Here is a 10970-nt window from a genome sequence, read left to right on the forward strand (position 1 = left end):
CACCTAGGCTATACGTTATAGCCTATTTCTCTGAAAGGAGAAAAAATAACTTTCTGTCTACCCTTTGGGCGTTTGGCTAAGACATCCTTACAATAAGAGAGATTTTATTTCAGTACAGGGAGAGAGACACTCTTACAAATGAAGACTTCCCTTACAAATGTAAATGTCTTTTTTTACAAAGAGTAACTTCTACTTGGTTTTCAGAGCTTCTCCCTTGCCTGCTCTTTTTTTAAATAATCCTTACACCTAACAGACATATTTTAGGATGACAAATTCTCTTCCCCTACAGCTCCTAGGCTACAAACCTAGGATGTTACCATACTGAATACTGTAGGAAACTGTAACACAATGGTAAATATTTGTGTAATGTATTGTGCTACGACATTACTACAGCTATGTCACTAGGTGGTAGGAATTTTTCAGCTCCATTATAATTTTATGGGACATCATCATACATGTGGTCCACAGGTAACTGAAATGTCATTATGCATCACACAGCTACAGTGAAGGGAAAATTTTAAGTATATACTAATGGTCATGCAAAATAATTATTTTTTGATAATAAGAATGATAAGAACTCTATGAAAACTTGATTTTTCTTGAATGCAGGGTAGTGGTCCCCAAACTTAAAAGATTATTAGAATTACTCACAAAAAATTTTTTATATAGATTTCCTAACCTCACCCCTAAAGATTCTGCAGTTTAAGAAAAGTCTCATGTGATTCTTATGAGCCAGGGAACTTTCAATGTAAAGGATGAAGGAAAGGAGTAAGAAGAGAGAATATGGTACATTAGGCTTTTTCTATGTAATCAAATTTCTTTATGATTATTCTGTTCACATTCTCATTCAGACATGGTGGAAACTGTGACTCACTAACCTATCATCATTTTTTTATTAAACACATCAAGTAGAGTTTGAACTAGCATGAGTGTTTAAAGAATACTGAATAAGTGAATGAAGGAATGAATGAACAAAGAACTAGTTCAGGTAATTAGCTAGCTTTAGAAAAACATTTCGTGTATTTCTAATATAAATGCAAAAATATTTCTAAAATCCATTACTTGTTACTGATATAGAGGGCAGCCAACTGATGGACTACATTCATCACCACTTCATAGCATCTGGTAACAAAACAAGACAGTTCCTGAAATGACAAGTTGGGTATATGTTACAAAGTTGCTTTTTAAATGTCACCATTTCTGACTGAATTTTAGGGTAACAAGGTTAAACAAAAACAAAATATTTTTCCAGTAAGAACTCCAGTTAACCTGCAGCCAACTTTAAGCATCCCTCAAGAAATCAATTCTTAACTCATCTCCTGCATCCCAAGGTCACTTCTCTCTCTCTGCCCCCACATTTCATTCATACATCTAGTGTAAGCCTTGTGTTTTATGTTGTTAATGCCTACATAACAAAAACTGTCTCATTCCTTCTTTGAATATCCACTACCTAGCATAGTGGCTAACCCTCAATTGCTTCTCAATAAATTTGTCCTATCAGGTGGATAAATGAATGAACATCTGAATGAATGAAGAAGCACAAAAGCTGCCCGTTTTAGAAAGTATGACAATAAAGGGAAAGGGGTCTCCAGAAATCACTCTGACTTCAAGTGTTTACCTTTAACCTTATTTATAAACAGACTTGGCACACGCAAGTGAAATATTAATTATCCCAGGAATATGTTCGTGATTAAATAACTAACTTGCATATACCATGTCTCACGCCTCCTAAAAATTTTTCAGAAGCTCTCAACCTTTAAACCTATAGAATCAGTTTATATCCTAACACGCTTAAAACCTGATTAAACCTATGCTGTTCTAAATTTTATGCTCTAGAGGCAGGAATTTCTGCTGGTTTTGTGCACTGCTGTATCCCCAACACCAAGAATGGTTTGTAACGTGTGTTACCCTCGTAAAACATTTGTTGAATGTTTAAAAATGAAATTTTATGCAGTTGTCAGTGAAATCCAAAAACAATTTAACACTTTTTTAAATGAAAATAATGCATTTCAATTTTACTTAAACAGCTCTAGTTTTAGATTTCTTATTAAATTTCTAAAGGTTCAGTAAAAACAGAGAAAAAAACAGGAAAGTGTAGGACAAGCAGTACAAAAATAAACAGGCAGAAACAATTCCAGATATATAACAGACTATATGAGACAGAAATAGAATAAATTAGCCAATTAAAAAAGATTTTCAGATTGCATAAAAAATCAAAGTCCAGATATATGCAGTTTTAAAGAAACAAAACAAAATGACACTGGAAGACTGAAAGACTTTAGAGAGCTAAATCAAGATAATGTTAACTCAAACAGAGCTGAAGCAATGACATTAATATCAAACAGAACAGACTTTTAGCAATACAACTTCTAATTACCATATATTTATATAATCATGTATTATATACATAATAACTATTATCATAGCTCAAGAGGGTCACCATATACTGATAAAAGATTCAATTTATCAGAAATTACTCACATTCTAAACCTGTTTGCACCAAATAAAATATCTTCAAAATAAAAAAATAAAATTTAATAAAACTAGGAGGAGAAACTGACACAATGCTAGGACCCTACAAACCACGCTTCTGAAGACACCTGCCCAGCAGGCTTCCTGTTCGGTTCTGCCAACAGATGGCACTAAAAGGAGACTGGAGGGCAGGAAAAAACATCCTACTTCTTCCTGTTTTTATCAGCATAATCCAGGCAGGAGCAGCTCACCCCAGCAATGGCAGACCGCTCAGCCCCAGCTGCTTCCACCACCACGGAGCCAGCCTCGCACTGCCCTCCCTGAGGCACCAGCAGCAGCCAGGCAAGCACTGCTCCCTCAGAGGTGTAAGTGCTAATTCCAAGGGCCCCCTCCCCCTCCTCCCCGCTCCCAGATCCTGGCAACCCCAACCTCTTCCCTTTACCCGCTAGGTGCAGAGCTGGGATCTGCTTCCTCTGGATCACCTCACTGCTCTCTTCCTTCAGCCCTCCGACTCTTATGTAACCAACTATCTACATTAAATGTCCTCTTCTGAACTATCTGGTGGGAATTGTTTTCTAGACTGGAACCTGACTGACCTACACCATAATAGAGGGTAATTTAAACAAAATGTTTTCAAATTAGGGCAGGTAGACTAATAAAAAGTACTAAAGATATAAAAGATCTGAACAATATATGAGCATGCCTGATTCAAAGAAATAACCACATGCTGTACCCAACAATCAGATGTCAGGTACAATTATGGGTATTTTTACCTCATCTCCAATTTTTGCTTTTGTCACACTGTAGAAGCGTTGCTTTTGTAATGGATAGGTGAGAAAGAGAAGTTACTTCATTCTTTTGGAAAAAAGTAAGCCAAAGACCTAGAATAACTAAAACTTTGCAGTGAGCCCTAACCAGCGTGGCTCAGTTGGTTGGCCATCACCCCACAAAGCGAAAGGTCCCCGTTTTAATTCCCAGTCAGCACACGCCTGGGTTGTGGGCCTGGTCCTCAGTCAGAGCGTGTGCTAGAGGCAACCAATCCATGTTTCTCTACCTCTCTTTCTTCTTCCCTTCCCCCCTAAGAATAAATAAAATCTTTTAAAAATGAATAAAATAAAATATAACTGCAGTGATGAAAAGTGTATCTAAACTGAAACACCTGGTTAGAGGCATCAAGTGCATATGCTTTCAACCCCTCATCGCTGCTCACGTAACAGCTTAATCCATCGCCATTAACAACTTTTTCCTGACATAAATTCTCTTTTTCTACCTACTACAAAGGTTAAATTATTTTAAAAGACATGGTGACAAGGTGTCCATAAATGAAATTATACAAAGAAACTTAGTTTGATCTTTATTTCCCTAAAAACGCTATGAAAATCTTTTAGGAATTACAATCTTAATTATCATCCAATGCCAACTAAGTGCCTTACCCTCACAGTACAAATTTTTAGCATTTGAAGTTTCAGAACTCTTTTTCAACTCTGTGTAATTCACTAAAACTTTTCAAAGAAAAACCTCAATAGAAAGTAAAAATCAATTACCTGTAAGAATGAAATAAATCTCCCCATTTGAATCTGGCAATCACCTTCCAGCATGCTAGAATCTGTGGCTTTACAAGGCAAAATGAAGAACTGTATTTCAATTGTTTTTACATAAACTAAGTCAATACCAAAAAATAGAAATGATTTTTATTCTTTAGTACAACTACTAATCTGCATAGTATTAACAGAATTTTTACACTGAAGGAAAAAATAAAAAAATCATTAATTATCCAATTGAAAGTAACCATCTGTTTTACTATTTAATAAATTCAAGGAAAATTCTCATCTAGCTACAATGCTTTGTAATTTATAAAAATATCACAAGTAGACTTCAGAAATTAGCTGCTGCTTCATCACTCAGGTTTTTTTTTTTTCCCCACCTGTTTACCAAACCAACCAACTAAAAATCTGAATGCTTATTTTCTCACACGAATACATTACGGTAGCCCTAGAACTGTCTGTTAACTTTTTGTTCATTTCAATCTCAAAAAAAGGCATCATAACAGTACAATGTGAAATTTAAAACTTACCTCCTTCTCCATAAAACAAGAGACCATTATAAAATTTAGTTTCAGCCTGTTTTAAAAAAATTAAAATAATTTTACAAGGTGCTCTTTTGTTTTTAAACTCTTAGGCTCTCTTAGTTATCCATATTTAATAATAAGCAGAGGACATCACTTATAAAGAAATTCACTTAAATTCAAAAGCTGCTTATAATCAGATAAATTTATCTTTAGAATACCAAAAATATTACTAATAGTCAATGTTATTTCTTGATTTCTTTAGTCTTTACTTTGTCTTATCTGACCACTCTACTGTAATCCTCCCCTTAGTTCAGGAGAGACACAAACACACAGTACCAAAAATGGAGAGAAAAAGAAGATGAAAAGTTACCAACTTCTTTCAGAGCTTTGATTGCTCATCGGCAAGGAAATGCAAAATATATTAAAAATTCAAAGCTTTTTTTAAAAAATCAGTTATAGATAGGAAGCAAGTATAAATGGCAGGTAACACAGACTTTGAACATATGCAGACTCCAACTCAAACTGTTACTACTAGTAAAATGTTAGGCAAGTGACACCTCTTTAAACCTCACTTTGCTCATCTATTCCTCACATAACTCCCTGGATTGTTGTAAGCATTAACAGGGTTAGCACAGTGTATGGTACACAGTACTCTGTCATTATTAATACTATTTAAATAATTCATTTAATATTCAATATATATTCATGCACAATGTAAACACAGAAGCATATATTTGCTTTTAAACCATAACATCTTAAGAATACAAATAATTACCTCGTATTTTAATTTCTTGATTTCACAACAAAGTGCAGCATAAACTGTAATGACTTTGTTTAAGACCTAGTTTCATTAGTAAAAACATAAAATAAAAAAGTAAATTAGAGTAGGTAATTAAAGCATTTTAAAAATCAACTTTTAGGTTTGGGAATCTGTACCTTGTTTTCAGTCTTTATGAGTTCCAAAAGGGAAGACTGTTCATAAGGCAAAAGCTATATAAACAAACAAACAAAAAAGAACATTTCTTTTTAATGTGAAAAGAATCACTGAAAGATATCTTAAACACATAAATGGAGACTAGCTCTATTTTATTTAAACTTGTGTTAGACCCTACACTCAGCACTAGCACCATACCAGATAGGGAGCAACTACTAACAGGTAAAGGATTTCTTTTCTGGGTGATGAAAATGTTCTGAAATTGGCTCCGGTGCTGGTTGCACAATTCTGTGAATACGCTACAAACCAAAGAGCTGAATGATATGTGAACTGTATCCCAAGAAAGCTTGTTATTGTAATAGTCGGTATGTGATTTAGGACCGTGTCTAGTACATAATAAATGCTCCATAAATGTTAGTTATTAAGTAGTAACAGGCTATAGTTTCACAGATAAAACAAGACAGGACTACCCTGAAATGGAATAGAGCAGGAATGACCTATTTTATACATTGAGAAAACTACCCCTGCCCTGGCTGGTGTGGTTCAGCTGGGGGTCGTCCCACAAACCAAAAGGTCTCGCATTTAATTCCAGGTCAGGGCACATGCCCGGGTTGCGGGTTTGGTCCCTGGTAGGGGAGTGTGCGGGAGGTAACCAATCCAAGTTTCTCTCTCACATCAATGATTCTCTCCCTCTCTTCCTCCCTTCCCCTCTCTCTAGAATAAAAGGAAAAAAAATTTAATTACTCCCACATTAAGATTCCCTAAATATCATAAAGGAACTTTTAAAAAAATGATAATATTCTGTATCTTGAATGGGATGAGTTACATGGGCATATGTGTTTGGCAAAGCTCATTGAAAAGTACATTTTAAATCCATGAATTTTACACTGTATGTAAAATAATCTCACCTGAATATTCTATTCCAACCCTCTTCATTTCCTCGATGGAAAAAAAAAAAGCTAGCTCAAAGAGCTGGAGTCTGTCATTCTTGACACTTAAAGGCTTTGAGTTTGTGTCATTCTTTAAAAACACCAAAACACATAAAAATACCTGTGTGACTTACAGAAAAGGCAATTAAATAATTTTTCTCCATGTCTCTCTTAGTTCTCTAGATACCAAATAATGTTTCATTTTCAATAATTACATTTTCAAAATATAGTATGTCCTAAAAATGTATGCATAAATTTTTTTTAAAAAATCAAACCTTTAATGCTATAGGATCAAGATTGAAATCCCAAACATCTCCAATTGAATCATCCAGTGCATCCTCAATTCTTCTCAGTTGAGATGTATACTCGTCGAGAAATTTTCCATAATTCTTAAGCTGAACTTCAGCATGAATTTCTAAATTTAAATATTAAAACAGTATGTGAGAAGTATAAAATTTACAGGACATTTATTTCAAATAATCTCGTCACAGCAAAATAGAGACTAAGCATTGTTAAATGTATTATTCTGAAATATAATTTTTTGAAAATAAAGTTTCAAAGTTTAACAATAATTCAGCTTTCAAAATTTTCCAGATAAAATACTTTTAAAAACAGATGTTGCCATATACAGAAATATGTATCATCTTAAAACTAACTTTAAAATATTATGAAAAAGTCACTATCCCATTCACCCTATAATCTAGGGCTTTTAAACTTAAAATAATTCCCTAGGCAACTCAATGTTCTGACTCTGTTTTAGTCATAACAACACTTTTGGAAAAAAAAAAATGACCTGGATCAAGTGCAAAAATCTGTTGTCATACAAGCAAAATTTAAAAGCATAATTCTTAATTCTAAGCACACTAAACTGTTTAAAAATACACCAACATATTGTTTTTGAAATGCATTTAGACCTGTTTCATCATAATGAATATTACTCATGTAATGCCCCAAATTTACCAAGATATTTAGTTTTATTCAACTAGCATTTGTTGGAAGTCAGTAAAGAACATTAAGTACAGAATACTGGGTTTATATTTACAGAATTTACATACTAATATAGATTCTACAGAGTCACTGGAATAAACTGAATGATAAAGGTATATATATCAATACTAATGAAAATAAACATTCTACCCTATACATAACAATTCATTACTTATTACGAAGGCAGCAAATCTGCCCTGGCTGGGTTGCTCAGTTGGTTAGAGCATCATCCCAATGTGCCAAGGCTGCAAATTCAATCCCAGTCAGGTCACATACAAGAATCAACCAATGAGTATATAAATAAATGAAGCAACAAAAATCTCACCCTCCAAATCAATACATAAAAATATTTCAAAAAGGCATTAAATTCAATTCCAACTCAGTTTTTTATTAATGTGAATTACCTTATTCAATCTCTATCTTATTAATAAAGGTAAAATTTTTCTCTCCTCAAATTAGCAATACAAAGCAAACTCTAAGTATCTTCTGATTCATAAATGATAAAGACCTAGCTCCCCATTCTCCCTTATTTTGCAACTAATGCACTAAATCAGGTGGATCAATTTAGTCTATTAAGGTTCCTATCTCATTATAGCATTAGCCTAAGCAATTTTGAAAAACAATTAGTCTAGATATGATTCAGTCCAAAAATTAATGAAAATCAGGCAGAGAGATGAGAAGTCTTTTCCCCACAGCTTAAATTAAAACTGCGTTAAGATTCTCAAAATCCCAAGTACACATCTAATTCACAGTTACATGGAAAATTACCATAGCTGTATTCAACCAGCAAATGAGTTCTTAATGACAAAACTGCAAAAACATGCCAATAAATTATTCACTTAGTCTGCCTGGGAATTCACAAAGTAGCAGGCAAAACAAAACCTGTTTCATCATGAAAGTTTCTTGCTGGTAAGATAGGAATAGTTGTAATACTAGTAAAAGTTAAAGAAGATTTGAATTAAAAACTACATAATTCTTCAAGACTCAAATTCCAAAAACCTACTTAACATGGCTATCTCTTCCAAGAGACTGCATTCTTTGTTTTATCTTTGTATCCCTAAAACCTAGTACAGTGCCTGGTACACAGAACATCTCTGCTGCGTAAATAGGATCGTTCTACTCTAAGGTGAACCGTTTTCAAACCCAGTTAACATATTTTTACTCCAATTTTTTGAAGGATTCCACCCTACACGTAAAAGTTCATTACTTAAGGGAAGTGAGGGGAGGTAGAAGAGAGTGTAGGGAGGATACACAGGTGACAGGATACTTGGGGTGGTGAACACAACACAATATATGTACAAATGTTGTGTTACAGAATTGTATACCTGAAACCTATATAATTTTATCAACCAATGCACCCCAAAAAATTCAAAAAAGAAAAAAAGGAAGAAAAATAAAAACAAAATAATTACTTATTCCAAAGGCGAAGTAGGAAAACTTTGTAACAGTAAATACAGAATCCTCTCCCCCCAAACTTAAAAGGTTTTGTTATTACGACCAAAATTATTATCTTTTAATGCTGCATGAAAGCTAATATCTTGTGGAATGTTTCGTGAAAAACTGCAAACCATCCTGAATTAAACTCAGTCTTGAGGCTAATAAAATTTAATTCAATTTAAGTATACATGAATCTTTCGTTAAAATTAAGCAAAATTTACGTGTAATTTTTAAAAATTACACCCACCTTTTGGAAAAACTGCATTAAAAAACAAATTCACAAGCAGTATGTCTCAATACCTCTTATATCATTTATGCAGATTAATATCACCAAAGATAAGAAACAGATTGTCAACTAGTATTAATCTGAAGTAGAGTTTCACTAAAATAGTTAATTTGACTTCTAAATTTTGCTCCGTGGAATTGAATTTACTAGTTTTTTTGGTTGGACTTCTAAGTTAAATCAGACAATTCTGAAGCAGATTTGCTGTAATTTGTGAAACTCGTCTAGCTCCAAGGGAAACTGCAAGACATCACGTTTATCTAACGTAAGTAAAAGGCACGGAAGGAGATAAATGATCATTCACGTGTTTATTTTTACCAGGGGAAGACATGCTCTTCGCTATAGTCTTTGCTTATAAGCGTGTAAAAGAAAAAACGCTCAAACTTCCAAAAGTTGGGTTTGGGGAGAACAGAAAAAAACAAAACAGGAAACCGAAACAGGAACTCAGACCTCAGCCCCTTCTGAGCGGACGCTCTAAGGATCCGGCGAAAGCCGGGGAGAGAGCCAGAGCTAGCTTTCGCTCCCGGGACTGCAGGGCCTCCCCGGACCCGCCCCGCCCGTGTCCCCGGGCTGCAGAAGGTGGGCGCCGCTCCCCAGCGGCCACGCGGGCTCCTCGGGACGGCCACCGCTCCCAAAGCCAAGCCCCGACCCGCCACTAGGGCTAGGAACCCCAACCCCGAAAGTGACGCTCGAAAGCGCTTCCCTCTCACATCCCAACGGGCAGAAAGTGCCCCTAATGAGAGGGCTGCGCAGCAACCGCGACGCAGAGCCCTCCCGCAGGAACGCCGCCAGGGCTGAGGCCCGCGAGAAAGCGTCTCCCCGAAGCCCCTTGTCCTGCAGCTTTCTTACTCTGCGAGCCGTCGTCAACGCGATCGAAATCCCAGTCCGGGGACAGAGTCTCCACCGCCATCACTTCGGCGCCTCCCTCAGTCACAGCACCAACCAGCCTGGGCGGCTGACTACGCCGGTCTCACCCCAGCGGCTGTCACAGCACGTGACTTCCGGCCCTGGCCCCGCCCCCGCGGGCGAGGGTCAGCCGGGCTTAAAGCCCCTGCGGGCCGTGAGGGCCGCTGGGAAAGAGAGTTCTCTGCGGTGGCCGGGGGCTGCTGCCTCGGCGGCGGTCCTTCTGGTGCTCTGTTTTAACTTGGGCACTTCTTGTCTCATGCCACACCTATACCCTCAATTTCGCCCTGCGGTCTCCAGGCCATTTTTAATACCTGTGGAGTGGCTCTCAGCCTGCCTTAGAAAGGCAAAATTGATGGGGTTGGGGATTCACAGGAAGGCGGGGTTCTAGAGGAAGTGACTTTCCAGGCGCTTCTTCCAAGAGCCCGGTCCCCTCCCTGTCGCCACCGTCAGGGAGCTTGCTGCTTTGGGCCAGCATGTCCTGTGCGATTGCTCTGGAGAAGAAACTGCTGTGCGAGAGAGTTGCAGAATTTTACTACTCTGCCTGTATTGCACTCACCGCTCTCCACTTCCTCGTCTCAGAAAGGTTTGGGGGCGGGGGTTGGGGGAAGCGGAGAGAAGAGCTGTTTAAGTGTGTTTTAAAATGCTTGTATGTTTCAACAGGCTTTTCCGTGAACAGGAATCTGTGTTACCCAGTAACTTGACATTGCTATATAGCAATGTTCATGACTGCCTGGTTTTTAATAGATAATAATGGGGAAAGATCTAAGTCTATCAACAGGGAATAATTACATAAAATTTAATGATCCGTACTATGAAATACTAGATAGCTGTTAAAAGAAATAGATTTATAGAGGCGTGAAAATATTGTTAATTTCTTCAACCAGTGTTTATTCGGGACCTCCTCTGGTTGATATATCACAGTGACTAAAACCCTTCAAAGAATTCAGGTGCCTG

The 10970-nt window shown here is 36.7% G+C and overlaps 1 protein-coding gene across 1 annotated transcript in view; it reads right to left on the reverse strand.

The window, feature by feature from the left end:
* Positions 1 to 10104, reverse strand: part of WASHC4 (WASH complex subunit 4) — a 53807-nt gene extending 43703 nt beyond the window's left edge. Inside the window, exons 1-7 of the mRNA XM_054574593.1 lie at positions 9960 to 10104; positions 6679 to 6818; positions 5477 to 5530; positions 5316 to 5381; positions 4547 to 4592; positions 4017 to 4084; positions 1063 to 1145 (exon numbers count right to left, since the gene is read on the reverse strand). Coding sequence (XP_054430568.1) covers positions 1063 to 1145; positions 4017 to 4084; positions 4547 to 4592; positions 5316 to 5381; positions 5477 to 5530; positions 6679 to 6818; positions 9960 to 10020 — 518 coding nt within the window. The 5' untranslated portion in view covers positions 10021 to 10104. The remainder of the gene's footprint in view (positions 1 to 1062; positions 1146 to 4016; positions 4085 to 4546; positions 4593 to 5315; positions 5382 to 5476; positions 5531 to 6678; positions 6819 to 9959) is intronic.
* Positions 10105 to 10970: the final 866 nt, after the last annotated feature.

The sequence above is a fragment of the Pteronotus mesoamericanus genome, unplaced genomic scaffold (genome assembly GCF_021234165.1).
Source record: "Pteronotus mesoamericanus isolate MK-2021 breed Mesoamerican mustached bat unplaced genomic scaffold, CSHL_Meso_final contig_263, whole genome shotgun sequence".
Taxonomy (NCBI): Eukaryota; Metazoa; Chordata; class Mammalia; order Chiroptera; family Mormoopidae; genus Pteronotus; species Pteronotus mesoamericanus.